This window comes from Heterobasidion irregulare (assembly GCF_000320585.1).
Source record: "Heterobasidion irregulare TC 32-1 unplaced genomic scaffold scaffold_02, whole genome shotgun sequence".
NCBI classification, from domain to species: domain Eukaryota; kingdom Fungi; phylum Basidiomycota; class Agaricomycetes; order Russulales; family Bondarzewiaceae; genus Heterobasidion; species Heterobasidion irregulare.
Genome location: NW_009258198.1, coordinates 1305735 through 1332556, shown reverse-complemented (window position 1 = coordinate 1332556; position 26822 = coordinate 1305735). Strand labels below are relative to the sequence as shown.

Here is a 26822-nt window from a genome sequence, read left to right as displayed (position 1 = left end):
CTGCAACGCCCCTGGTGCGTGTACGCGCCCATGATGCGTGCATGTGCCGTCACCGTACATGGCCCTGCACGCTGCCTCGCAACGCGACGAGCTCCCACGGGCACACACACCCTGTCAAGCGCGCACGCGTTCCCGTCCCGTCCATTCGCAAGTCCGAGCATCCCCTCCAACGAGGCATGTGCCGCGCCGCCCGCGCTGAGGTCACCGAGTCCCGCAAGCTGCTGCATCGGACATACTCGGACGGGTCCGGCGGCAATGGGGCTATCTCTCTCCCGTCACGAGTCGGCGAGAAGCACGATTCGCGATTCGTGGTGCGCGGGCGAGAGCTGGCGGGAACGTACTTAGCTCGCACCATGGGTCGTCCAAGAGGCCCTCGATCCCTCTGCTCGATCGTGCTCCCGCCTTTCGCCAGGCCTCGCCGTCTCCTCCCCCGTCGCCGCCCCCGCGCTATCACTATCGCTCGCAGGCCAGTCTGACACTCCACATTCATGCTTTTAAATCCACGCCGCTCACGAGACGATACCGAGCAGGCTCACGCTCTCGAGATATGCCGCCCGAGACTAACACGCCCCACGGGCCGGGAGAGGTGCCCGAGCCGCGCGCGGCGCCCAGCGCGTCAGAGCGCGCGCGCAGGGCCGCCCGCCACGTCGAGTGGGACGCCGCACCCGACGCGGTGCGCCCGGCCTCCGCCTCCGCCCTCGCCGAGTCCAGCGCGCCGCGGTACCCGGGGACGGGGACGCGCGGGGACCCGTTCGTCGTGGACTGGGACCTGGGCGACGCGGAGAACCCGTACAACTGGTCGACCCAGCGCAAGTGGGCGATCACGTCGCAGGTGCGCGCGCCGCCGCCGTCGTCGTTGTGCGTGGTATTGGGCGGTGCTGATGGTGCTGATGGTGTGGTGTTGGGGCGCTGCGGTGTCGCTGCGCTCGTGTGTTGTAGCTCGCGCTCGGGACGTGGACGGTGTCGTTCTCGAGTAGTGCGTATAGTGGGGGGATGGCGTATCTGAAGGAGGAGATACCGATGTCGGAGGAGGTCGTCGTGCTGGGCATCTCGCTCTACGTCTTGGGCTTCGCGCTGGGGCCAGTTTACTCTTTCCCTTGCATCGCGAGATTGTGCTGATGTGTATTTTAGTCCTCTGCTCTTCGCGCCTCTTAGTGAGGTGAGCTGGTCGCCGGGTATTACAAAAACACGTTGATTTACCGCGGTTTTATTATTATAGATGTTTGGACGAGTAAGGCCTCTGCTCCCTTGCAGACCCTCCTGGCTCACAACCTCGACCCGAAACAGCGCCTCGTATTTCTCTGCACCTACTCGACGTACACGCTCTTCCACCTCGGTGGCGCGCTCGGCCACAACGTCCCGACCATCCTCACGACCCGGCTCTTGTCGGGTATCTTCGGTTCCTCTCGTAAGCCTGTCGCGCAGATTCTTGTTTCCCTGTCAAGTGGGGTTATAGATTGATTGCAGCGTTGACGAACGCCGGGGGCGCTATTTCGGACATTTTCAATGCTCGTGAGCGGGGCGTTGCGTCGGCCATCTACTCTACTGCCCCCTACCTTGGCCCCGGTACGCCCTTTCCATACCTGCGGAAGGCAAGATCTGCCCTTATCGTCGTGCGATGCATACAGTCATAGGGCCCATAGTTGGCGGTTTCGTCTCTCAGAACCCCAAGCTGGGATGGCGCTTCTCGTTCTGGCTGATGTTCATATTCTCGGCAGTCACCTTCATTCTCGGTGTGATCGTGACGCCCGAAACGGTTCGTCCTCGTCGTCCTTTCTCCTCGTGACGGTTGACATCACGATGTGCTTAGTACGGCCCCGTCCTCCTGCGGAGGCGTGCACGGAAGCTCCAGAAACAGTCGGGCGGCTCCGTCCACTACACGACCATCTACGACCTGGGGCGCCACTTACCCTTCCGAGACCTCATGCGCGCCAACCTGACGCGGCCATTCCGTTCGCCCTGCCCTTCCTCGCGCGCCCTTCCGATCCAGTGACGCTGTTGTGCCCGCGCTGACATCTAGGCTTCCTGTTCACGGAGCCCATCGTCGCGCTCATCGCGCTGTACATCTCGGTCACCTACGCGACCCTCTACGCGGAGTTCTCCGCCTTTCCGATCGTGTTCCAGGAGCACCGCGGCTTCACGGCGGGCGAGGGCGGCCTCGCGTTCCTCGGCATCGGCGTCGGCGTCGTCCTCGGCACCGCATTGGCGCCGATCCAAAACAGGCTCTATTGGAGGGCCATGGACAAGAGCGAGTCTGGACATGCTCCTCCTGAAGCGTCAGTCGTCCAGATGTGCGGTGTCTCTGAAGCTCACCGTGACGGGTGCGTGTGTGCAGGCGGCTGTATTTGTCCATAGTGGGTGCGATATTGCTCCCCGCGGGACTATTTTGGTTCGCCTGGTGCGTGTCCGTTTCCCGGCCGGGGCAGCGTGCGACGACTCACCGGGCCCGTTCTCGTTTCCCGCACACAGGACGACGTTCCCCTCGATCCACTGGATCGTGCCCATCCTCGGCGGGATCCCGCTCGGCACGGCGATCGCGCTCATCCTGCAGTCGCTCACGGCCTACATGATGGACACGTACACGATCTACTGCGCGAGCGCGATCGCGGCGACGGTGCTGCTGCGCTCGGTGCTCGCGGCGGCGTTCCCGCTGTTCAGCCCCGTGATGTTCAGGGCGCTGGGCGACCAGTGGGCGAGCAGCGTGTTCGCGTTTCTGGCGCTGGCGATCATGCCCGTGCCGATCCTGTTCTGGGTGAGCGCCCTGTGCCACTCTCGCGCCCCCGAGCGTGTGTGTTTATTGACGGGCGGCGTCGGGGACAGAAATACGGCCGACGGGTGCGGGCGAGGTCTAGGTTCGCCTGGCACGAGCCTACGGGGCAATTCTCGGACGGGACGGCGACGTCGTCCCGAGCTACGACCATCCGGGAGAAAGACAGGGTTTGATGATTCGCGGGAAACAAAAACATAGAGCTCGGGTTTTATTTTCTCTTACTTAGATGACCATCAGTCAGTAACATATTACGATACGGTCATGTTTTGACGACCATTATGGGATGGGCAGTAGAGGTTCCGCTTTTGGACGGGATGGCTACGTAATTTAATGAGTGCGGGCAGTTGAAGTTGAAACCCGCTGCTGTTGCGACAGACTCCCAAAGCGCCTGTCAGGTCCTCGTCACTCACTCCTTCGTTCACGACCCATCCCTTCTATGTACCGCGACATGCCCACCCCACACTCCTTTCCCCCCGACCACGAAATATCGTCGCACACCGCCCACGCGCCGTCCGGCTCGCGTCCGACCGACTCGCCCGCGTCTGACTCGCCCGAGGTGCCGAACGTGTACGTGCATCCTCCAGAAGAGGAGCAGTACGATAACCCGCCCTGGTGCGTCTTCGACGCGAGCGACCCGCACGAGGACCAGCTGCCGCTCTCCTTGTCCGACGAGTCCCTCGCCGCGCGCGTGCTCGCGCGCCTCGCGCTGGAGAAGCCGCATCCGGCGGCCGACGATGCCCCCGCGTTCCACCGCCCGACCCATGCGTCGGAGGAGGCCGTGATGCCGCGCCGGGGCGCGCTCTACCATCAGCGACCGGAGAGCCCGCTGGGCATCCTTGCGGAGGACGATGCGCAGAGGGGCGGGGAGGACGAGGATGTGGTGGAGATCGTGAAGCTGCGAAGGAGCGCCATGCAAGAAGAGGTCATGGAGGGCCCCGCGCCCGCGCTGAAGAAGTCAAAGACGTTCAGGGCGCGCGCGGCGTCCGCGTTCTCGTCTCTGAAGACCATAGGCAGGGGCTCGCGCAAGCCCCCCGCGCAGAACGTGTTCCAGCCGTCGAGGGAGAACTCTGCTCCTGCCCTGCGGGATTTGACGCAAGACTCTGCGGACGCGGCGCGGTGGTCCACCATGCCCACCCCAAAGCTGACGAAGCGCAAGTCGCTTTCGCTCTCTCAGGTCTTCGGCGCGTCCCAGAGGAACCACCCCGCCCCCGACATCTCAGACTCGTACGAGGAAATCACCCCCGAGTCGTCCTGCGATGTCTTCTTGTCTTCTCCTCCCATGTCCTCGTCGATCCATCGCGCTACCTCAACCACCGTCTCTTCTCCCAGTAACAGCCATACGTCCCCGTCGCTCGATGAAGAAAGCCGACCGGTCTCGCCGAGCTACTCTACGAAGAGCAAGGCGAGACGCCGGTTCTCCCTGATGGACCTCCAGCGCCTTTTCTCCGCGCCAACACAGCCGATGCAGTCCGAGTCGCATGGGGAGACCAGCGACTCGCTGCCTTCGACGGTGGATCCGCCCACACCCAAGGACGAGGCCTACCACGTGCAGTTCTCCCTCCCGTCGTCGCCCGTCCTGGATGCCCTCGCGAGAACGCCAGAGCAGGCCAAGACGCCGCACGACGCGGATGCGGAGCAGGACTTCAGCTTCGAGATGCGGCTCGACTCCTTCCACTTTGACTCGCTCAGCTTCGATCCGGATACTTTCGACGTCCGTAATCTATGATTCAAATATCTACGCGCGCAGGCGTATGTACTGTACGGGTTGACCGCGACATGTTCCTCTGCGACACCTCCCTCCCTCCGTAGACATCTCTACCGTTCGGCGTTGCGAGCCCTCCAAGGGGGGCCCACGCGCGCATCATGTATATCCACGCCACGTCCGTGGATTCATTTATACCACCGCACATAATCCTTCAGCCATATCTGATCCATGGTGGGCCCTCGATCTCTTCGACTTTTCTGTTTTCATGACGTCCTTACGGCTTCTTCTTGTTTCCTCGGAACTTCCTCCTCCGTCTTTCCTGATTATTTCTCTATCATCTGACGTAGTTTATCTCCTGCGACGAATCGATTTCGCAACTGGCGGTTGACCCGCAGCACCCGCTCTGAATATCAGGGACCACAACAGTTCTATCATCGCGACGCTACAGCATATCACTAATCAAGGTCCACAAACCCTCTACTACGAGGAAACCAGCCTTTCGGAGACATGCGAGGTGGGCGACGGCTCCTGGAACGACTGCATCATACGTATGTTGAACACATACCGGACATGGAGTGAACTGCAGATCAGGGCAGTTCAGCGCCCTTAGCGTCAGTACGGAGGGCGGCATCTTCCTCAACGACCTTCTCAGTGATCTCGGGCTTCTCCTCGAAGATACTGTGGACGTCGAGTGGGGATCCGGCAAGCCATGCGGGAAACAGTTGCGTGGTAGGGGGGGGGTCAGTGAGCCCACCAGACGGCGGAGAGAAAACATGTCCGTGCGCCAAGCAGCCCACAAAAACCATCGCGATCTAGATGTATACGACGTATTGGAAAGCCCGATTCCATATGTCCGCAGATGAGATGCCGCAGGTGTTCCTGGTCATGCATGAAGGCCATGACGTTCCCGATCAATTACAGTGGTATTATCACGGTCATGGGCTTCCAGTTGTTGTACTGGATGTCCCTGTGGATGTAAATGAGATCGTATCCCGAAGCGCGTTGAAGAATGCATACAATGCATAGTCCGCGATCACGGAGGCGAGCGTGGAACTATTCATGGCCAGCCAGAAGACGATCTCCCAGACGGCCAGAGGCCAACATACTTGCCACTCCGTCTTACGTGGGTTGGTCGCGCTCGGTCTCTGGGCACCCAACGGGATCGCGACCACGTTGATGAGAGCCTGGGATTCGATGGACGTTGCTCAGTATCCGAGTCTGCATCGCGAGACAAGTGCTCATACCGACATCAACGAAAAGCCCCAAAGCACCTGTTGGCAACGGCGTGCGAAAGACATGTCCGGTGGGAAGGGTGCTTCGGTTACTAGAGCTCAGCGTCCATGTCCAGTGCTGTGTATTGTTCTGGATGCATTATTAGAGCACGCAGCCTGGTGGCTAAACTGCTTCCAGTCGCTAAGGAATATATGTGTTCCCTGAAACACTGTGCACCCTTGTCTTCCTTCACCGAATGGGGTGTGAGCGTCAGCGCCATTCGCTAAAGCACAGATACCGGGCTCCATCGATTTTGATCCAATGGTAGAAAATGGCATACTTGTCCCCGTTTACAGGTCAAAAAAGGCACCGAGGAGATGCCCCAGTTTCGGTACGAGTTGATTGGCACGTATGCGTAGACATTTCACAACGACGTCGGTGCTCGTATCTTCTCAGTTTAGATCACCAGATAGATGCTCAAGGCAGATATAATATTTGCAGGCAACTCGCAGAGATGAGTACAACACCTCAGTACTTCTCCGAGATAACTGAAGAGAGTGGTCGTTAGCGATATGAGCGTGACCTGACGAAGAAGACGCTCACTTAAGGTCACCAATGATGTCCATCCAGTGAAGGGGTGGCTACCAGAAGGCGTTAGAACGAGCGGGTATGCGCGACACAGTGCACCGACCTTCTCCTTCCCTCTCCTGTTTTGGCATCATATTGTTCCCATACGTACCCTGTCCGCTCGTATTCCTGCGCACGGTCAGAAAGGGCTGTGTGAACGGGTAACGCACTCAGCGCACCTTATGAACGTTGTCAACGATATTATGGCGCAGTTCCGAGTAAACCTTCTTGGCCGTATCCTGATATGGACCTTCTTGTGCGGCATACGTCTGTTGTTCACAGAGTCAGCGAACCGAATAAGTCATATTACTTGATCGGTATGAAACGCACCTTGTGCAATGCTCTCAGGGCTAGGTAGTTCATCTGGATCCATATCGGCCCCTTCCAGTAGTTCTCTCCTTGACCAAAGTCAGGATGAGATGCGGATAAGCTCCGCAGGCCATAGGGCGACCAAAGATGCTCAGGATCGCGCAGCAAGTCGAGGATCGCGCCGAGATGTGGCGAGTCAGGTGACACCAGGGACAAAAGGAATGGGAACAGAGATAGGTATCCTCTGTGACAGACATGATATGATTCATCTGCAACGCGGTCAGGCTTCTCGGTCAGGAGATACAGCGATATCAGAGGAAAAGTCACCATCATCGTTCACATTGACATCACAGTACATCTTTTCCTCTTTGTTCCAATGCAAGTCTAAGGCAAAGGCGATGAGATAAATTCACTCTTTGAGCAGACCCATGCTCACCGTCAATGTTGCCAATCACAGCATTTGCAACCTCGTCAAAGTAGCTCGCATCCTCCTCTTCGCCGACGAACTCGGCAATCTCCTTCATTGTTCTGGAAAAGAAGCCCATCCACGAAATGAGATCCAGATGCAGCTCACCCGCGTGGGGCGGGCCTCTGGGGTAGTCGTCCATGCCACTTGTCAGGACGTGCTGTTCAGACCTGCCTCTCCAGCGGTAGGCTTCAGTGCGCGAACGCGCCTTACGTGAATACTGTTTCAGCTGGCCGCGCTGTGTGCGCCTGAACCAATCGTAGTGGCGTTTGAGGGGTTTGTAGATGGATTTCAGGTACGACAAGGCTAACTCAGGATCCTCCAAATAACGGCTTCCAGCTACCCTTGGAGAGGAAAGAGGTATCTGCGTGTCAGCCATGCCGAAGTCTATACCAAGATCCTTATCGCTGGGGCCCCCTGTGGCTTTAAGGCGACCAATGAATGCGGTGACTGCCATGGCCAGAGTAGGGGGGTTGGCAAAGCTTGGGACTTGGGTCTGGAACTCAGGTGGAACCTAAAAATAACACATGCTTGAGATGGAAGTGAGTACGGTTTCACGAGCAACACACTTTGCTTCGTGCTTCCTCTCCAAGGATTTGCTCCCGGGCAACCCAGCCATCTTCGTCAATGAGATTGATCCAGTCTTTCAAAATTTCCAAGCTAGAGCAGAATGAAGTACTCGCTCCCGAAAAGTCGATGCGAAGGTACTTGCCTCAAATCATTGTCCCATTCGCCGATATGCATCAGATGGAAACCCTCATCCCTACCACAGATGTTATTTTCTTGAGAATAGCGAAACAAGCTGAGGCTCACCAATAGAATCCTCGAGGGAAGAAACTTCGACTCGGCGTAGCGGTCAACAGGGCCTTGGGCTCTGTCAGATGAGCACCTCCGTCACCTTTGTCTTTGCTATCCTCTGCATCTCCTTCGGCAGAGAAACTATCATCCTCGTCCCATTCGTACGCAAATGACTTATCGACTATGGATTTTCCGTAGAAGTACCCAACACCACCTATCAGGTTCGAGGTGATGGCTTTGGAGAAGGACTCAATGGACTCCTTTTTCGGTGAAGGCGGGACAGGGAAAACCGACTGGAAGCGTTCGTTAAAAGAACTAGTGAAAGCTTGCATGCCCTCATCCAGGGTAGCAGCTAAAATGTGGATGAGCATCGAGCATTCCCATGAATATTGATAAAGCAGGTGTCACCATTTAACTTTTGTTTCGCACTCTTGCTTTCGAAAAATACATCAAACTGGAATTCACCATCAAAGAGTTTCTGTACTGCAAACAGGTTGCTGTTGGACAGAGCTTCGTCGTTCAGTTGCAGTATGAAAGAAGGATCGGGTGCCCCGCCTGCAGGGTTCTGGTAGGGTGCAAGCGCATCTCGAGCACGTTGCAATATATCCTGTATAATAACCTCTGAAGTGTAAAAGTTCAGTAATCAAGAATAAATAAATAAATTCGATGATACCTTTCGCTTGCCACATGTTGTCTTGGGGGACTCGGAAGCCTCCGTAATGCGTCTTTCCGATCCGGTCTTTGAAGACATCGGCGAATGGACCGCCGTTGAATGCCGCATTCTTGGGGTCTAAAATATGTCAAAAATTCATCAAAATTATCGGAACATATTTGAGTCCATACCATCCTCAATACGAATGGTGAACTCGTCGAGCTCTGGCGTCGAGCCAGAAAACTCGATGGGGCCTTCTATTCCCTGATGCATGATATTAGCTCTGCCACATAAGGGTGGCTCAGGTTGAACTAACATTCTCTGCTTCCTGGGTCTCCATGTCAATGCCTCCAAGTCCCTCAAGGCCCGAATAGAAGATGAAAGACGTGCGAGAGGGAAGATCTAGACGGCCAGGTCAGAAACTCTGTACGAAGATTGTTATACGGTAAAAATGTGTACCAGGGTTCATGGGCTCCCCCTTGATTCGTGCAGCCCAACTCCCACCATGCTCACCACCTGGTATTTTGAGGAACTCGGTGGTGACCTTGACATTGTTCTTGCTGTCCTTCAGGACCTGGACACCTCCATCACGTGCGTCGTACATCGTCCACGTATACCCATCCAACTCGTCCCCTTGGTCACAAGCATGGCGAGAGCCTCCATGACATCCACTTCAATGACCTATTTATGCTTCATATAATCATGGGACATACGTGTAAAGGACTGGTAGTCTTGAGTTCCAAACCATATCAGGCCGGTCATGAGAGACTGTGGTATTCTGGGCTTCAGACCAAAGTAAAGATTCGGCCGATAAGCGCCCCACAAAAGAGAGTCTGTATCATTTGCGGGTTTCGAAAAGACCGAAGGTGCAAGCGGCAGCAGCAACCAGAGCAGTCGCATTGTTGCGAGCGGCGCTGGGTCAGAAGCTGGTCGCCGTTATGTAGGGATGCAGTGATGAGGAATCTATAACGATGTTGTACTTCTGAAGACTTCTGACTACCGTTGCCAGCTTTTCGAATTGGAGACGGGAGTGAGTGATGGCGGCAGTATGATCGAGTCGTTGGACGTGTCAATGCGGTATCCGCAGGAGATAAGATAAGATAAGATCAACATGGCGTTTGTCACAAATCTCTGACTTGGGAGTCGGAATTTCGACTCTGTATTCAGAAATTCACCCGTCGTTCCCGCCTCTTCCTGAGTTCGCCTTTGTTTCCATGGTCCAAGTTACTATCAGGAAGCGCCCCATTGAGGATGCGGTCATCACCCAGCGGAAGTTCTTCAAGAAGACTGCAAGGGGAAAAGTCATTAAAGGTGTGCACCCTGCCGTTCCAACACGATGCTCTCATAGATTACCTCGTACAGTCATAAGGGAGAGATATCTGAGGGATGATGTGTCCTGTGGTATAGAGGGCTGTAGAGAGTGTTCTACCTCGGCCGACACTGCTTTGCCAGTTAATGGCACCTTAGATCACAAACTATTTCCCAACGGCCATTTCATTTTGCCAGACACCAACGTATTTCTAGCTCAGGTGTGTCATTTCTAGTCTCTAATATCCGCTCCCTTGCGAGGTGTGACACTACGGCCACTCGTTGCCCTGTAAAGAGACGGACCCTCGCTAATAAGAGATTCCTCAGATGGATCTCATGGAATCCAGTCTGTTCACCTCCCCCATCATCCTTCTGCAGACGGTCCTCGAAGAAGTCCGCCATCGCTCTTTACCATTATACAATCGCTTGAAGGCACTTGTGAAGCTGGATGAAAAGCGGACATGGGTCTTCTACAATGAATTTCGATCGTAAGTAATCCTCTCGCTTTTTATATCATTATCCATCTACTCACCTTTGCAGAGAGACAGCTGTTGTGCGTGAAAATGGGGAGACACCCAATGACCGTAACGATCGAGGTATGTCTCAACTGATATCAAGGTATAGCTTCAATAGCATAAAAAACAATCATAGGCATCCGCAAGGGAACTGCTTGGTATAACTCTCATCTCTCACTCACACGCCCTGTCATCCGCGGCCAAACCGCTCCTTCAATTCCAACGGTTGTACTCCTCACTGATGATGTAGCCAACCGCCAAAAAGCGGAAAAGGAAGGCATCCAGTGCTTGTCAGGTAAGTACAGCATGTCTCGCCGGTCATACCGTCGTGGAATGAACCTGTCGCTAGTCCGTTCATACGTGGAGGGAATGCCAAAAGCAACCGAGTTGCTTGACCTTCTATCGGTGGCAGGGTCCAACGATCTTGAGCCAACGGTTGCGTCCGGTCGCACTGTCCTATACCCAGATGTACGGTGCTCAGTTTTGCCTCTTGATTGCATCTCACGGCATAATTCGATACAGTATCTGCCTTCTGGTGCTTTGATTGCAGGCATCAAAGCCGGCCAATTGCATCAAGGACACTTCAACGCTAATCAATACAATTACTTAGAGGTATGCAACTTTTAAGATCGTCTTTCAAAAAACACCATCACGAGCGTAAACAATCTAGGGCAGTATCATGGTGACAGGATTTGAGAAGCCTGTCCTACTAATTGGTCGAGAACACATGAACCGCTCTGTACAAGGTGATGTCGTTGTTATTGAAGTCTTCGACGAGAAGGAGTGGAAGGCTCCTGCGGATCAAGTAGTTGACCAAGAAGGTGATTATATGTTGTTTCGCTAGCGTTGTGTCGACTAACGAAAGTATTCGCCAACAGTCACATTGAAGAACGATGATGTCGAGGACTCAGACAAAGGAGAGGACAATGATGCCTTGATAGATGAGCGGAGAGCGCTCAAAAGAGAGGAGTCCAAAACGCCCAATGCGGAGAAACAGCCAACGGGTCGTGTGGTTGGCATTATCAAGCGCAACTGGCGGGCGTGAGACTACTGCTTCATCTTCTGGGAGCTTGTTCTGATGGGTTTGGCTGCAGATACGTTTGCCACATTGATAGCACCTCGTTGACCTCATCAAACCCCACTTCTCTGTCGCAACAGACGGTCTTTGCGACGCCGGTCTCTCGACTTCTTCCAAGGATCCGCATGCGTACGAGGCAGGCTCCCTCTCTTATAGGGCAAAAGATCCTCGTCACTATCGATAAATGGGATAGCACCTCGCGTTACCCAGAAGGCCACTTCGTGCGATCGCTAGGCAAAGTAGAAAGCAAAGAAGCGGAGCAGGAGAGTCTGTTGTTGGAGTTCGACGTTCCATATCGGCCATTTGGGAAAGCAATCCTAGACTGCCTGCCTCCCGAGGGAGATCGCTGGGTCGTTCCCCCGAAGAGCAGTTTGAGCCCCGAGTGGAGGGACCGAGAGGATCTGCGGAATTTGATCATATGCAGCATCGATCCCCCAAGTAATTCGTCCGCTCACCCTGCTGCTGATGTCGAAGTGCTCAATCCGTTGAACATGTAGATTGTCAAGACATAGATGATGCACTGCACGCTCGTCGGCTTTCGAACAGAAATATCGAGGCAGGAGTGCGTAAGTAAAAATGATCTCCACCTTCTGGAGAAACCTCACTCATTGCTTTCTAGATATCGCTGATGTGTCGCATTTCGTACTTCCGGACAATCCAATGGACAGTGAAGCAGCGTCTAGAGGGACTACGGTGTACCTTGTAGACAAGCGAATTGACATGCTACCAGCCCTGCTGGGAACCAATCTGTGCTCCCTTCGTCCTCATGTAGAGCGCTTAGCTTTTTCTTGTATCTGGGTTGGTGAAGCCTCCGTCTCTAACCCTTCGGCGCTGATGTTCTTACTTTAGGAACTCACCCCTGAAGCCGAGATTGTCAATGTTCGCTTCACAAAGTCCGTCATTGCCTCAAAATCTGCCTTCACGTATGAAGAGGCACAGATTCGCAAGGATGATCCGTCAGCACACCTATCTCTCCTCGTTCTATTTGTGTGACATTTATGTGCCCTGCAGGAGCCTCAATGACGAGTTGACGGAGAGCCTTCGATTGCTCAATATGCTCGCGCGTAAACTCAAAGAGGGGCGCATGGCTGCGGGCGCACTGAACCTAGCATCTCCAGAGGTCAAAATCCACATGGATAGCGCTGAGTCGTCAGACCCCGTCGATGTAGAGCAAAAAGAACTGCGGGAAACGAACAGCCTCGTTGAGGAATTCATGCTTCTTGCCAATATCAGCGTAGCTCGAAAAATACAGGAGACGTTCCCACAGACCGCTGTGCTCAGGTACCGTAGTTTGCTGTCTCCACCCTACGTCTCGACTCACGGAGAGGGTGTACTAGACGGCATCTTCCCCCACCGAAATCAAATTTCGAGAAGCTCCAAGATATCTTGAAAAAAAGGCGAGGATTGTCCCTTGATGTTTCGAGTTCTGGAGCATTGGCGGCCTCCCTAGATAAGTGCACAGTGCGTCAAACGTTTGTCATTAATCCCGATTCGGCTCTAACCGCCCAACGATAGGACCCCGATGAGCCAGCATTTAATACCCTAGTGCGCATTATGGCGACACGCTGCATGCTCTCCGCAGAGTATTTCTGCTCAGGCAGTGTATCTTCCGAGACGTTCGGTCACTATGGTTTAGCAAGCTCCATTTACACACACTTCACCAGTCCTATTCGGCGTTACGCCGGTAAGTGCAGGTATAGACATTGCTTTGCCCGTTCTACTAACATGGCCATCAGATGTACTTGCCCATCGCCAGCTTTCCGCCGCCATCGGCTATTCCCCCCTTCATGCCTCCTTGCACACTAAATCGCATGTAGAACGGGTCCTGGACGTTGTAAACCGAAGGCACAGGATGGCACAGATGGCAGGCCGAGCAAGTGTTGAGTTCTATGTCGGATTGGCGCTCAAATCCCGTGGAGAGAAGTCTCACAAAACTGGCGGCGGTCAAGTGACGGAAGAAGCATTCGTTATCAGAACGTTTAGGAATGGTCTCGGGGTTTTTGTTTCCAAGTATGTCCCAGGATCCCCAGTCTCGAGTAGACGTTCTAAACGCTGATGAACCTGTACGAAATTAGACTTGGAATCGAAGGTCTGGTGCTTTTCAAGCGGGAAACTCAGTTCGACGCAGATAACTATACTGTAACTGTCCCTTCGACTAAGACTGGCGGCAAGGAGGTGGAGATTGCGGTTTTCGACAAGGTGACAGTGAGCATAGAAGTGGAAAAGGACAAGAACACACAGCGAGGAAGAGTGAAGATGACACTCGTCAGCCCCGTGGACTCTAGCGCGTTGTAATCAACTCCATTGTGGTCAATTATCCCATATAAGGGCCATTATCATCTTGTCCAAACTGTGGTATCTGCAGACCGACTGCCCATAATATGGTGTTGATTCGTCAGATCGCCTATGGGCCTTGAATGCTGTGCATTCGCAGGTCGTCAAAATAGCTGCAGAACCAGCAAATAATCGAAAGATTTCAAGAGGTCGACGAAAATCAATCAAGATATACACTTGTTATATCTGCATCGCACTTGCAAAATATGCTCGGAGAATGCGTCGAAGTCTCTGTCAGGGTGATGAAGTAAGTTGGCTAACGATGAGTGCAGCACTGCAGCTGAGGGGAGTCAGCATCATCGACACATGTTACCTCCGAGGGAGTTCAAACCGTGGGACCTCGCAAAAATAGAATGCTAGCCATCAAATGGAACATGTACGTGGGTGTTTACTGATTGGCAGCGCCTGGGGGAATTGACTCGGTCAGAGAAGAGGCCAGAGAGTCCATTTATGAGTGGGTTTGGCATGATGGGGTGTTGTTGTGGGTTGTTGTGGCCTCTGGAGTCACGTCACATGAAGGGCTTGTTGTCCTCGCCTCTATAAGCTCTAACCGGCACCGTCTTCAGTATCGCTGCGTCGACCATCGCCTCCTTTCCTCCTTTGCGACTCATTCCAAAGCATCTGTACTCTGTTCAGCTCTTGAAATCCACTAGTTAATTGACATGCGATCCAAATTCAAGGATGAGCACCCTTTTGGTGCGTGCCATGCACAGTCATTGCACACGCAAGCCCGCTCACTTTACCCCTCTGCTATCAGAGAAACGCAAGGCGGAAGCCGAACGCATCAGACAGAAGTATCCAGATCGCATTCCGGTATGCAGTATATACAGGATTGTTACAGTCGTGAACTCACAGTAGTTGTATTGAAGGTGATCTGCGAGAAGGCGGATCGGACAGATATTCCTACAATCGACAAGAAGAAGTATCTGGTACCTTCGGTATGTGCGATCTTCACCTCTTCAATCCCATATTCGGATCATCGTGTCTGGTCTACGGAAGCTGATATGCTTGTTATACAGGATCTCACTGTAGGACAGTTTGTATACGTGATCCGCAAGCGCATCAAGCTTGCTCCCGAGAAGGCCATCTTCATATTCGTCGATGAGATCCTCCCACCAACAGCAGCATTGATGAGTGCAATTTATGAAGAACATAAGTATGTTGTTGTCTTCTTCGTCGCGTCGCCGTATTTTGATCACTGCTACTCCAGGGATGAAGACAATTTCTTGTATGTTAGCTATTCGGGGGAGAATACGTTTGGGCAGCGGGGATGGGTTGAGTTGTCATCAGACGCATGATGGCCGGCCAGTTTGTCATATCGATGCCTCTGCATCATCGACGGATGGCTATGAATGGACTCCCCAGCATAGATAATATGAGCGGTGCCTGGATAATTGGGATGATCGCTCTATCCCTCTCGATTTCCTTCCTTGCCGCTGTTCTCTCCCCGCTCGCGCTCATACCCATCTCCTTTATCCACCTTGCTCGTTTTGGGTCCCTCTGTACTTTAAGTTTGTTCTTGTCTCCTCATCTTACTATCGCAACGTGAAATGGAATATGTGTTTTATACATAGTAGTTATTGTATGCCTGAGTGTCTCAAGCGCTCATTCTCCGCATATGTTGTATCACCCGATAAGATCTAAGCAGATCTAAGCAAACACATTTCCTTGATTCGTTTGCAAATGCATCCTGAACTGGGCGATTGGTGACCCAACCTCGATATCAAACAAACCTGTATGGATACCTGGCGGAACGCTCTGGTAACACTCTGAATATTCGGATTTATGAACCCCTCATGTGAGTTACTCGACAATTGACCCGTTCCACATCCATAGGATGGCACGACTCAATGATGTGTCTTCCAGATCCCCCAGGGCGAGCTCACTCCGTTCGACTCTATTCTACTATCTTGGTACGGCCAATCTCTCGTTGTGATTCACGAATCACTTAATTCTTGTCGAGAAAGCAATTGGAAGCCAATCGCTACACACTCACCCGCTTGGTAGAACATCAGTACCTTCTCTATCTCTTCCATACTCCTTGAGTCCTTATGACTGTTCATAACGTACTGAAAATTATTACATGACAGCCGGCTGTTTCGAATGTCTCCTCGCGAAGAGCGACCAGAGCTTGTTGCCTGAACAGCGATTGTCTTTGAACAAGTCAAATGCCCTTTGGCGGTGTCATGGGGCTGGCCTTGAGGTCAGTTCCTTACAATATTCTGACTCCTTGGCAGCATCTTCATTCGCAATTCAGGACAGCGTGTCATGAAGTGTCTAAGAAGGTGTCGTAATGAACTCTCTTTCCCCCTACACTATTTTTGTGTCTAGGAGTGTCTGCAGTTTGATCAAGGTTCAAGAAACGCCTCGACAACCATGAGATTTAGCGGTGGCTTGCTCGCTTCGGTGGGGCGGCCACCGCCATGACTCAAAGCCACAAACTGAAACGAACGTGGCCTCAAAGTTGCATTGTCTTCGCCACACAACCGCGATTTTGTTTATAAACCCTCCCTCTCTGCGCTTCTTCCTCACAATCCCCTTCTTCCCACCAACCCTCCAACATTCAGGCCATTCACAATTCGTCTCACGCTCTCGTACCCTTACATTCTTTATACGCACATCGCTTGTCTGGAACAAGATGAGTAGCTTTGCAGCCCGCCACCGTTTTGTCATCTTTGGTTGTGAGTGCGATAGTGTCTTCTGTATAAAGCTGAGCCCAACCGCGATTTCGCAGCCATCATTGCCATGTTAAATCTGTGCATTTACATCATCTGCCTGCACACAACGGCGAGCCATGACCAGACAAGTTAGAGCTTGTAACTTGTATTTTTGTTTGTAGAGGCTAATGCAGTCGCAACACCAGACTATGAAATCGCCGCACTAATCTTCAGTTTAGTCTCTGCAGCTGAAGTTCCTATGCTGTGAGCGAGGCCTCCATCTGCCATAGCCACCTGCCTTCGATGTTAACATGGTCCTTTTATCAGCATATGCTACAAAGTGCGATTCAAGTCTGACAAGAATATCCCCAGAATAGAGACGATGGCGTTTGGAGGTCTTTTGTGGATGGGGTTCGGTAAGCTCCTCATGTCTTCTTCCTCATTGAATCTAGCGCATTGACGAGCAATCTACAGTCGTCGCTGTTCTCCTTTCGATTCGTGCGGGACAAGACAGCGGGCTTTGCAAGGACTTCTCTCGCCTTTCTGGCGCCTGCGGTGGCGCTGGCCCAGGACTTGTGGTCTTCGCACTGCTAGCCAGCTGGGTCACCCCTGTCCTTGGTGCGTGCATCCACCTATTTTTTGCTTCCATCGTTCGTTTGTCCTTACTGTTCTGAGATTAGCATCTGTGGGAATCTTCATGCATGTGCGCGAAGGCATGTGGCATGCTCAGAAGGCTCCACTCCGTCCTCTTTACTTGTCTGGCAATAGGGAGAAAGGACCGGATGTTGAGACGTATCCTGCACCGTGGAACCAGTTTGATACTGTACCTTTAGATGACTCTATCCCGACGGTTTCATATGGGCACATGGGTGCATGAACGACATATGTAACTATCGTAATGCGCTGTGTAGACTCCTAATAATGCGCTATACGTGTATTAGTTGATTCGCTCTCTTGTTGTCAAGTTGTTGGCTTAGATGAACAAAAATCTACTAGGCCAGAAGCCGTGCGATGACACAGTGAAGCAGTTACGTGGAGGAGTTATGCACTACTCGAAAAGATTGACTCGTCAACGTCTCCTTCATTCTCCGAGAGAGCGTCATCCCCACCAAGCTCCTTCCAATAGTGAGCCTCTTCATCATCCTCCTGGCCTTCAACGTCATGCAATTCGGCGACGTCTAAGGTTGATTGTAGGTCATTCTCTGCATAGGCGACATCGTTAATACTCACACCAGCCATCAGTGGTTGAGGAGGGCTGGAGTCCAACCCTGATGAGTGAGATGCTGAGGATATTCGAGGATCTGACGGCGGGGAAGAGAAACAGATCTCGTCGTCGATTGAGCTAACGCCTTGAGCGGTGATGATGAAGTTGAGAGAACCTGGCTGAGATACGGAGCTGAAGATGATAGTTAAGCGTCGAACGAGATAAGGCTGAACCTCCACAGCACTCCGAGGCACGGGGGTTTCCAAGCGTGGTCGCTTCGTCTCTCGGCCATGAAGCTCATCCAGAGCCTGCCGTCGATGAGTCCGCGTTAGCATGATGCGTGCGTTGATTTGATTAGCCCATGCCAGTCCAAGAGCGGCGCTTTTCCTGCCCTCCCCTGGGATGCCATCCGCACGACTGAAGAAACGCGCTTGGTCGGCATATATGAGGTCGCCCTGAACGCCGCGATCTGCGCCCTGCGCCCACACATCAACCACATGGTTAATGATTACCACTGCCATGCGATATTGGCTTGCCAATCGGTGAAGCATTTTCGAGATGTCCGAAACGCTCTTGGAGCGTTCTGAAAGCTGAGCAGCAGATGGCCTGTCCTCCGGGAAGACTTCTGCCAGGCTGTCTATGACGAGCAGTCTGACAGGCATATCTCCAGATGTCGCTGAGGATTCTACAAGGGCAGGTACTGAGTTTGAAAGGATGTATTGAAGAGCCCCAACGGACCCTGCCACAACGGTCTTCACATTTGAGAGACTGCAGGAGGATGAAGACAATAGCGGGTTTTCATGCAGCATCTCTACTAGACGAGTCGTCGGGAGTACTGAGTACGTTGTCACGTAGCACGCAGAGCCAGAAAGTCCGCCCTTGGATGATGGGAGCTGTACCATGAGCGAGAGTTGGAGGGCTAGTTGCGTTTTCCCTGAAGCACTGAATGCGAAGTCCTCGTTAAATAACGTTAGGCTTGAGTGGAGCTGAGCATACCCTTCTCCCGCAAGCTCCCAGATCATGCCCGGTCTGATACCTCCTCCGAGTATTCCATCGAGGGTGGAGTCACCTGTTGTAAACGCGTCGGTGCCTGACCGTTCAAGGTCTTCAAGCAGGCTCGGTGGGCGATCTAGAGCTCGACAAACGATGTCTACAATACTCTGTGCCTCTACCAGCGGCACCCTACATTTCCTTGCCAGGTCCTGGGGTGCGATCATCAAAACATCTGTTGCCTTCACAAGACCACCTGTGTAAACTGTTTAAATGCACAAAAGGTTGTAGGCAACACAATCAATATTCACCTCTCTTCAGAGCAACCTTATGAATTGGGTTGAAACCATCCACTGCTGTAAGTAGGACATTATCCATTTGTCAATTTTATGTTGCAGAAGAAGATCGTTCGCATCGTCGGCTAAGTCGAACCGCTGCAGTGTTTCGTCAAAAACGAAGAGTTCGACGCTGACGCGAGCCTGTATAACGCGCCTGTGGCATGCCGGCGACAGCCGACGGGACGTGAGTACTGAGTACTGAACTAATAAAATACGCATACGCCACGACACATAGATACCACTAGCTACAAGTCCTTTACATGAAAGCTAGGCCGTCTGAGACAACAATTCATGCACATGCACGAGATCGGGCGAACAGTTTCAACGATTTCAAGAGCGCTCTGACCGTTGTCTCGTCATCTGCGGCGACTCAGAGGCTCGGCCCAGCAGTCCTCCAACGACGCTGGAGACCGCTTCCGAGATCTGGCGCTGATGACTCTGTGCGTGCTTCACATAGAACAAGCGAACGCTCGTCGAGTTCCAGATGCCGAGGGGAGTCATGCCGCGCACGTAAATCTCGCCCCATATCAAGGAAGACAGCCAGACGATGGAACTCTCGGACCACTGAGGAGGCAATCAGAGGTGATCAGTAGATGAGCATTTTAATGAAGGGGATTCTTACAATGAAGCGCCTAGGGTTCAATGGTGGGGGCGGGGGAAGGACATGCTTCAAGGATGCGTGGCTCAAAAAGTCAACGATGGCTGTGGTGGCGTTCGGCTTGTTCCCGGAGGCCTGAAGTTCTTGAACTTTGGGCATCAGCTCCGAGATAGCCAGCATCACTACGTCGAGAGGAAGCCTGAACAGATGTTGATATTATTTCAGCGATTACTCATGATAGATTCGCCGAGAAGCGACACCACATACCCTTGCTGCCAAGATGTGACCTGAATGACAGTCAGCACCTATTCGACACGATACGACGTTCACTCAAGGCACTCACCCACTCCTGTGTCGGCACAAACCCGTTTCTCCCCACGCCCGCAGCGGCCACACGATCGAGACTAGCGTCTGTATCCAGCGACAAGGACCGTCGCTCCCTCATCTTGCCTCTGACTTTCTCGGAGACAGATGACTGGGCACCATGAGTAGGAGGCAATTCTGTTGTAGGTGACATCAGCGGCTGAACGGAAGGGAGCTCTTCTGCTGCGGCAGTGTGACCCGTCCCATTCACAGGCACTCCGTCTCGTGGGATGACCCGCACTTCAGCCAAGCTGTCCACTGACTGCACTCGGCTGGAAAGGCTGAGCGCGCTGCTGTTCTCGCGTTCTAGCAACCGCTGTTTCTCCTCGTGCGGCTGCTCGTGCTCGCCCACGGCTCTGCTCTTCCCCTTTGCGTCCGCCTTGTTCGCCTGCTCCTCTTTCGCCAGCTGGATCCTCTTCACTTCACGAAGACCCCTTGCGAGCGTAAAGGTTCCTAGATCCTCGAAAGTCTTGTGCGCACGCAGGATGCCGTAGACAAGGTTTGCGTTCTCTGGGAGATGATGAGAGATAACCGCGTTGAATGCTTCCAGCCTACCAGCGGAATATGACCTGTCAAGGCATATCCGTAAAACCAAGCACGGTGCTCACATGAAGAACAACAGTCTTGGGTGACCTTCGTCTGCTAGCAAGAACACGGGGTTCGAAAACGCTGAGAACAGTTGGACTAGTCGAGTCGAAGAGTTCAAGTTCAAGTTCTTGAAATAAGGCGCGGCATTTGAAAGCGCGATTATCAAGGCAGGATAGATCGAATTCAGAGCCCCGGATGTGGTCGCAACGATGCAGTATACGCACTAAGGGATCATGCTAGTCAGAATGATGCGTGATGAAAACGCTTGATCGAGCGTACATTGATCATGAAGTCTGCAGCAGCACCTCCTACATTCCATTTCGCCGGCACATGAGACGCTTTGAGCGGGAATGTGAGCCTCAACCCGAAAGCGGTCTCCGCAGAGAGTGTCTGAATGATATACGACAGCGCTCGGCACAGTCCGTGTTGTTCTAGATATGCGTAAGTACATAACTCTCGAAGAATTGATATGAAAAGACATACGGGGCTTGTCCTTGATCTCAAGAGTATAACACAGCAGATATGCGACTATGTCCATTGATTTCTCTAGGTCAAGGAGATAGACTCTGAATTTCTGAAACCATCACCGTGTTCAATCGAGCATGAAACGGACGGGACGTAATTCGCATACCCTGTTTAACTCGATCATTTTCCAAAAGAATACAACTAGATGCAAGGCTGAGAAACCATTCGTGTGAATATGCGTGATATAGCTCACTTGTTTCGACAATGTATGGAACAGACCTCCGTGATCCGGGAAGTAGATTGTTCACAGACGCCATCTGTTGTTCCAAGATGCCCAAGACACCATCGATGATGAATTGAAAATCTTGTGTTCGATGCTGGTATATGCGTCATCAAGGCCGCCACATAAGAGAGGAAGGACTCGTACAAGTTTTGCTAAGAAGTATCTGAAAGCATTAGTGCGCGGCGTTGGAGCCTGGGACTGATTCTCCCCCGTGCCGGTCGGGACATCTCTCGCGCTACCGCTCTGGAAGTCGAGAAGGGCACAGAGCACCTGAAAGCAATTGCCCACAAGACTTGCTCTTGGGTCTTCTCCTTTGAACACGAGATGGTTGTAAGGTAGACGTCCTGCGACACCACCGATGGAATTGGCTGTATACAGTTGTGATGAATTCATTGCTGTATTCAGTAACGAGCAGAGCACGGTTAGGACGTCGCGCCTCGGGGTGCGCTGAACAAACTGAAGGGTGTAGAGAGATGGAACGGTAAACAGCGAGGCGGGTGGGACGTATATTTGACGCGAAAGGATGATGAGCAGGAGTCGCAAGACTTCAGACTTATTATTATCATATGCATGACTAGGACCTAAATCCACAGTCGAGCCGACGCCTTTCTCCCTGCTGAAAGTTAAGGCCCAGCCAAGGTGAGTCCAATTATAAAGAAACGCACCAGATGATGTAGTTGATTTTGTAGTGGTCCACCTGAATCTTGGACGGCAAAGTAAAGCCACAGCAGAAAAGCAAGTCAACTAAGCAGCTGAAAAGTCGCTCCGCAAGCGAAGGAAGCGTTTTGGCGTGATGAGTCTTGTGGGGAGATGTCCGTTTGGGTTGAGATCCCCCAGTCCCACCTTCACCTTCTGCTGCATCTTCATCGTCGTCCTCTATCACAAACTGCGGCACCTGCTCTGTCTCTTCCTTGCTATCGCGTCTCTCGACGGCCTCCTTCTTCCAGAAAATCTCCTCCTCAAGTATGCTGGACTCACTGTCAATCTCAAATACCACTGGTAACACACGCTGAAGAACGCGTATGCAATTGAGTACTTCCTTAGTGGTGTTGCGCTCTGCCGCTCCTGTTTTGAGTAATGACGAGGTGAAGTATGCGACGGATATGTTGGTAGAGGATGGGAATGTGTGGTCTGAGACTAGGTTGAACAAACGGGCGCATATAACGCGGACGAGGGTCGCGACATTCTCTGGCGCTTCAAGGAGAGCCCGACGGACTAGGGATGTTTGCGATGTAACGGTTTTGTTCAGAAGGACTAGATAGGCACGTACTGTCATTGGGAGAAATGAGAGAAAATACATCGGATGCTGAATCGAACAGAACAGTGTACTGTGTCCAGCAATCGTGTTCAGTCGTGCGCAGCACATGGGCAGACCTCAACTCACTTGATCCCAATACGCATCGGTTTGCGAGATGTTCTGGAGTTCTGTTGTCAATCTGAGAGAAGGATTGTCGAGAAGATAGCAAGACGGACCCGTGAAGTAGCTAATTTCGAGATCCCTGTAGGCTGACTACGGAATGCGAGTTTGGCTTCATCGCCCAACAAGCCAAATGGTGCGGAGAGTTTGGTGGGTATTTTGGAAAACATGATCTCCAATCAAGATGAGGCCAGCTCTAAGTTAAGTAGTGGCTATCTAGAGGACAGATGCTGCCCAAGTGAATAGTCTCGGCTGCTGTGTACGGAAGAATGGACAGTGCTGAAGATTCGAAGAAAGCTCTGCAAGAGATGGCTGTCCGCCACGCGACACGTCCATATCCAGGTCAACCTCATCATCATTCATTCACATTCACTGCGTAGATGAACCCCTTGCTTCGAGCGATACAGAAAACCATCTCACTCTTGCCTCGTCGTCAGCGGCACTGCATACAATGCACTGTGCGATGTCCAGACTCCAGAGGAAAGTAGCTCGGCGCTACCCGGTGATCACGTACTGCTCATCACGCAGACTTTGAGTTCGACGCCTGAAACGTGCGCCACGAAATTCTGAACTCGTACCTCCCTGTACCTCCTGCTCCTCAATAGGAGCACTCCTGGCTGCACTTCGTTGTGCCTCAAGCCATCCAAAATGTTTCCTCGTAATCTCACCCGTCTCTGTCAACGCTCTTTTTCCACGTCCTTTCCCGCGTCCTCAGGACACAGTAAAGTGCGTACCCGGCTCGCCTTTCACCATCACCATCGCCCTCTTCATTGTCATTGATGTACAGTTTTCTGTAGTGGGCCAAGATTAAGCAGCGCAAAGGCATAAATGACGCACAGAAATCCGCTATCTATGGGCGGGCCAGCCGCGTACGTACTGCTGTCCTTTTCCAATATGGAATGCCTTTCTCGACTCTCCGCGCGTTCGGACGGTATACTCAGTGAATGTGTCATAAGATTAGGAAATTATGGTCGCGGTGCGGAGTGCGTAGACCATCTTCTCCCAATTTCTCGAGGCCTCGGAGATCACGCTAACAGGTGATGTGTATTCGGGTACAGACGGAGGCTCATCGGATCCAGACAAGAACCTAGCGCTATCTAACACACTTAAGAGAGCACGTTTGGAGGGTGTACCAAAGGCCAACATTGAGACCGCACTTCTCAAGGCGCGCATTCATCTGAGTCGGTTGTCAATGTCCCTTGACGGCGATCACTTTAGGCAAGCGGTGGAAAGGACAAGGGCAACCAGCTTGCGACGTACGAGGCGATGGCGCACGGGTCCGTTGGCGTGTTGATGTACGCCTGTGCTTCGTCAACTCTCATTTCTACGTTTGTCCCCTGATGCTGTGAAGAGAGTGTCTGACAGACAACGGCAATCGCACGCTGCACAATTTGCGCTCCATTCTCAACAAACATAAGTGCGTCTTTACATACGCCCCAGCCCCCCAGCCCATAAACTGACTTTTTTCCTTCGACCCATGTATATGTGTTTGTGATCTGTCCAGCGCACGATATGCGACTGTTGGATTCATGTTTCAGCGGAAGGGCTGCGTGCGCGTCGCGGTAGATGCAGGGCAAGTAGAGGCGCTCATCGACGCAGCGCTCGAAGCCGATGCGGAGGATTTTGAAGAGCAAAACGTGTCGGAAGAGAGTGTCGAGATCCAGGTGCGCCGTAGCATCTATTTCGTCGTTGAACTCGCTGACACGCGGCCCTGTCATTGTTGCGGCCTCAAAAAGTTTATCTGCCCAACACAATCTCTCACAAAACTCACCGAGGCCGTGATGTCCTCAGGACGCGTCCGGGAGCTGCTCACAAGTGAGCTAATCTACGTACCGACCGAGGCGAGTGAGAGCACAGACGAGGAGCTGGAAAGCAGAGTTGGGGAGATGGTGTATGAGCTCGAAGAGAACGAGGACATCCTTCGAGTGTGGACTACGTTGGACTGATAGTGCGGCTGGGGTTGCATGTTGGATTGGACTTAGATATAGTAAGCTCTAACAATGATTATCCAGGCTTATCCCAACTCTGTTATGCGCTTGTTGTCAACATTCTTAAACGCCTCCCTGCCGACATCAATGTCGCAGATACGAAAACTCGAACGTGATCAAATGAAGTCGGATACTCACCTCGTACAAAAAAAGCCGAGCGCGGTTCACTTGTGCCAGCGGATGCTGTCAGGTGAATCCTTGCAAATTGCCTCGACATCTTGTGGTGTTCCAACACGCGATGCGTCGTAGATTGTAAATTTATAAAATACTCAGAGAGGATCTCACGGTTTAATGAAAGATGTAATTGGCTCAAACCTTTGCGCAAGGACAGACCAGCACCCTGCCAGAGGGGTCGGAATAGCCTGGATGAGTAGGTTTCACGCAGGCAGCATCCGGTGGCGGTGTCAACAAAGAATAAGGTTCGTCAATCAACAACGCGTCCTGCGCTCACGTGATGGGAACGCGGGGCTATAATAGAGGCGCGTTGGCCAGTGCCGCCGCAACAACTCTTCGCTCATCCGCCCATCATCTCCGTCCCTTTGCCACACGCCCCCTCGCTCTATCCCTCCATCCACTCGATCTCTATCTGCAATGTCTGAGTCTGCATCTCCTCTTGCCTCACCCGCCCCTGAAGAAGCCACTATCCAAAAGAAGGCTCCTCGTTCTCGCTCCTCTCGGTCGACTGGCAAGAAAGAGGTTAAGGAGAAGAAGAAGATCACTGCCAAGAAACCTGTCTACAAGAAGTCAGTGGAAGAAAAGTCTGCTACCCATCCTTCATGGAAGGATATCATCAAGGTCTGTTTACTTTTATCATTGTCACTGATGTCAGGCCATAACTGGTTGTGGCAGGAATGCATTGCCGCCAACCCCGAAGACGCTCGCTCGGGCGTATCTCGCAGTACTCTTAAGAAGGTATGTCACTATCTCCCTCAGCACTCTTGTGCTCTCCCTCTGATGTCCATCGTGCGCAGTTCGCAGAGGATAAATACAATCTCGACATGAGCGGCGGTAACCTCTTCCAGCTCAACCGTGCCATCACCACCGGCGCCGAACAGGGTGTCTTCTCTCTGCCCAAGGGGCCTTCGGGCAAGATCAAGCTTGCACCCAAGCGTCCTCGCACTGCCGCCGCCACTGAGATGAAGGAGGTCCGTTAGCCTTTCCCTATGCCACTGCTCGAACACCTGAATCTGTTCTAACCTCAGAACAATAAGCCCACCAGCTCCAATGAGGAATCCGATGGACCCGCCAAGAAGCCCAAAGCACCGAAGAAACTTGTAGAGAAGAAGACGGCGAAAGCCAAGGCAGTGGCTGCTCCCGCCACAAAGGCGAAGACGAAGGCCAAAGCTCCTGCCGCTAAGAAGCCTGCACCCAAGACGAAGACCGCCCCTGCCGCTGCGCCAAAGAAAGCAAAGGAGATTGTACCACTGAAGAAGACGGTCGCACCGAAGAAGGTGGCTGCTATCAAGAAGCCTGCCGAAAAGGCAAAGAAGACGAGCACGGCTAAGAGCTCAGAGAAGAAGGTCGGTCTTGTTGGATCTTGTTCCGTCGCGGTGCTCTCTAACAACACTGATGTCAGGTTGCCGCTGCCAAGGCCGCCGCCACGAAGGCCACAAAGACGAAGGCAGCTGCCAGTAAGACCACAAAAACGAGGGCAGGAAAGAAGGTCCGTCACAAATATTCCCTACGCTCCTGCCAAAACTGATGGGGTTTTGTTTTTGTCATTCTCTGCAGACGGCGGCTTAGCGTTCTCTATCTAGTCATCTCCTTTTCTCTATGGACGGTCTGGTACACACTGCGCTCTTGTTCCGTCCTCGATATTTGGTCCATTGCTACTCCCCTTTGTTGTTTGGCTCTAGCTCTATGTTATACGATTATTATACCTTGTCCTGCCTGGCTGTCCCATTTATCTCTTACATGTACAACGCGAGTCCTCGTTCGGCAGATGACGTTGTCCTGTCAATGTATACATCTGATCTTCTGTGGTATATTATTTCGTGCGATCCGCAACGATTGAAATCTGACGCATGACGCATCGAGCCGCAGATTGCGAGTCCGAACTGAAACAAGAGACGAGCAAAAGTATTGTGTCGGCAGCTGCCGGCCCGACCTTGATATGTATTTATTGTGCGCGGCGTACCTCGCAAAACTGTAACATGC

The 26822-nt window shown here is 52.6% G+C and overlaps 11 protein-coding genes across 11 annotated transcripts; 7 read left to right on the top strand and 4 right to left on the bottom strand.

Annotated features, from left to right (window-relative positions):
* Positions 1–547: 547 nt before the first annotated feature.
* On the top strand, positions 548–3150 carry HETIRDRAFT_60846 (major facilitator superfamily; the record flags this gene model as incomplete). The annotated part of the gene is made up of 10 exons (XM_009543560.1): positions 548–832; positions 940–1083; positions 1288–1408; positions 1468–1566; positions 1629–1756; positions 1811–1952; positions 2021–2276; positions 2336–2398; positions 2470–2752; positions 2821–3150. 10 exons carry the CDS (start codon positions 548–550, stop codon positions 2941–2943), a joined length of 1644 nt encoding a protein of 547 aa, XP_009541855.1. The 3' UTR covers positions 2944–3150.
* Positions 3151–3218: 68 nt separating this feature from the next.
* HETIRDRAFT_457377 (uncharacterized protein) lies at positions 3219–4868 on the top strand (the record flags this gene model as incomplete). Its single annotated transcript, XM_009544089.1, has 1 exon — positions 3219–4868. The coding sequence occupies one exon, from the start codon at positions 3219–3221 to the stop codon at positions 4494–4496; it is 1278 nt and encodes a 425-aa protein (XP_009542384.1). The 3' UTR covers positions 4497–4868.
* Positions 4869–5062: 194 nt separating this feature from the next.
* On the bottom strand, positions 5063–5773 carry HETIRDRAFT_100823 (uncharacterized protein; the record flags this gene model as incomplete). Its single annotated transcript, XM_009544088.1, has 4 exons — positions 5063–5287; positions 5409–5442; positions 5493–5659; positions 5720–5773. 4 exons carry the CDS (start codon positions 5771–5773, stop codon positions 5063–5065), a joined length of 480 nt encoding a protein of 159 aa, XP_009542383.1.
* Positions 5774–6152: 379 nt separating this feature from the next.
* Positions 6153–9439, bottom strand: HETIRDRAFT_150185 (glycoside hydrolase family 63 protein; the record flags this gene model as incomplete). The annotated part of the gene is made up of 16 exons (XM_009544087.1): positions 6153–6235; positions 6291–6328; positions 6379–6443; positions 6494–6583; positions 6645–6892; positions 6951–7007; positions 7060–7603; positions 7659–7749; positions 7802–7852; positions 7903–8239; positions 8296–8508; positions 8561–8677; positions 8731–8803; positions 8856–8941; positions 9053–9196; positions 9253–9439. The coding sequence occupies 16 exons, from the start codon at positions 9437–9439 to the stop codon at positions 6216–6218; spliced, it is 2361 nt and encodes a 786-aa protein (XP_009542382.1). The 3' UTR covers positions 6153–6215.
* A 266-nt stretch (positions 9440–9705) lies between these two features.
* On the top strand, positions 9706–13839 carry HETIRDRAFT_60852 (putative exoribonuclease). Its single transcript, XM_009543561.1, has 18 exons — positions 9706–9850; positions 9902–10068; positions 10175–10335; positions 10388–10443; positions 10499–10657; positions 10712–10830; positions 10885–10974; positions 11033–11183; positions 11241–11403; positions 11457–11878; positions 11938–12006; positions 12060–12238; positions 12290–12396; positions 12452–12721; positions 12778–12901; positions 12956–13124; positions 13177–13450; positions 13516–13839. Exons 1-18 carry the CDS (start codon positions 9754–9756, stop codon positions 13733–13735), a joined length of 2997 nt encoding a protein of 998 aa, XP_009541856.1. The 5' UTR covers positions 9706–9753; the 3' UTR covers positions 13736–13839.
* Positions 13840–14436: 597 nt separating this feature from the next.
* Positions 14437–15072, top strand: HETIRDRAFT_311076 (uncharacterized protein; the record flags this gene model as incomplete). The annotated part of the gene is made up of 5 exons (XM_009544086.1): positions 14437–14470; positions 14532–14587; positions 14644–14712; positions 14794–14930; positions 14985–15072. The coding sequence occupies 5 exons, from the start codon at positions 14437–14439 to the stop codon at positions 15070–15072; spliced, it is 384 nt and encodes a 127-aa protein (XP_009542381.1).
* Positions 15073–15116: 44 nt separating this feature from the next.
* Positions 15117–15323, top strand: HETIRDRAFT_309063 (uncharacterized protein; the record flags this gene model as incomplete). Its single annotated transcript, XM_009544085.1, has 1 exon — positions 15117–15323. One exon carries the CDS (start codon positions 15117–15119, stop codon positions 15321–15323), a length of 207 nt encoding a protein of 68 aa, XP_009542380.1.
* A 1490-nt stretch (positions 15324–16813) lies between these two features.
* Positions 16814–17308, top strand: HETIRDRAFT_100826 (uncharacterized protein; the record flags this gene model as incomplete). The annotated part of the gene is made up of 3 exons (XM_009544084.1): positions 16814–16847; positions 16906–17049; positions 17112–17308. The coding sequence occupies 3 exons, from the start codon at positions 16814–16816 to the stop codon at positions 17306–17308; spliced, it is 375 nt and encodes a 124-aa protein (XP_009542379.1).
* A 164-nt stretch (positions 17309–17472) lies between these two features.
* Positions 17473–18885, bottom strand: HETIRDRAFT_309113 (uncharacterized protein; the record flags this gene model as incomplete). Its single annotated transcript, XM_009544083.1, has 2 exons — positions 17473–18577; positions 18632–18885. Coding segments are annotated over 2 exons (1359 nt in total), but the record flags the coding sequence as incomplete, so codon positions are not given.
* Positions 18886–19206: 321 nt separating this feature from the next.
* HETIRDRAFT_432249 (uncharacterized protein) lies at positions 19207–22847 on the bottom strand (the record flags this gene model as incomplete). The annotated part of the gene is made up of 14 exons (XM_009544082.1): positions 19207–19527; positions 19586–19760; positions 19829–19848; positions 19905–20475; positions 20533–20735; positions 20792–20943; positions 20996–21086; positions 21144–21178; positions 21231–21354; positions 21405–21873; positions 21926–22475; positions 22531–22588; positions 22645–22677; positions 22734–22847. The coding sequence occupies 14 exons, from the start codon at positions 22845–22847 to the stop codon at positions 19294–19296; spliced, it is 2829 nt and encodes a 942-aa protein (XP_009542377.1). The 3' UTR covers positions 19207–19293.
* Positions 22848–23325: 478 nt separating this feature from the next.
* On the top strand, positions 23326–26699 carry HETIRDRAFT_457373 (uncharacterized protein; the record flags this gene model as incomplete). Its single annotated transcript, XM_009544081.1, has 12 exons — positions 23326–23403; positions 23475–23546; positions 23896–23972; positions 24029–24094; positions 24182–24341; positions 24414–24602; positions 25143–25460; positions 25515–25577; positions 25637–25810; positions 25868–26185; positions 26242–26328; positions 26397–26699. 12 exons carry the CDS (start codon positions 23326–23328, stop codon positions 26406–26408), a joined length of 1614 nt encoding a protein of 537 aa, XP_009542376.1. The 3' UTR covers positions 26409–26699.
* Between the last annotated feature and the right edge of the window lie 123 nt (positions 26700–26822).

Bases quoted from the DNA above. Each gene is read 5' to 3' on its own strand.
- HETIRDRAFT_60852 (XM_009543561.1), top strand. From the start codon at position 9,754: ATGGTCCAAGTTACTATCAGGAAGCGCCCCATTGAGGATGCGGTCATC. The intron at 10,658-10,711 runs GTAAGTACAGCA...ACCTGTCGCTAG, and splicing joins AGGCATCCAGTGCTTGTCAG to TCCGTTCATACGTGGAGGGA. The intron at 12,239-12,289 runs GTTGGTGAAGCC...TTCTTACTTTAG, and splicing joins TAGCTTTTTCTTGTATCTGG to GAACTCACCCCTGAAGCCGA.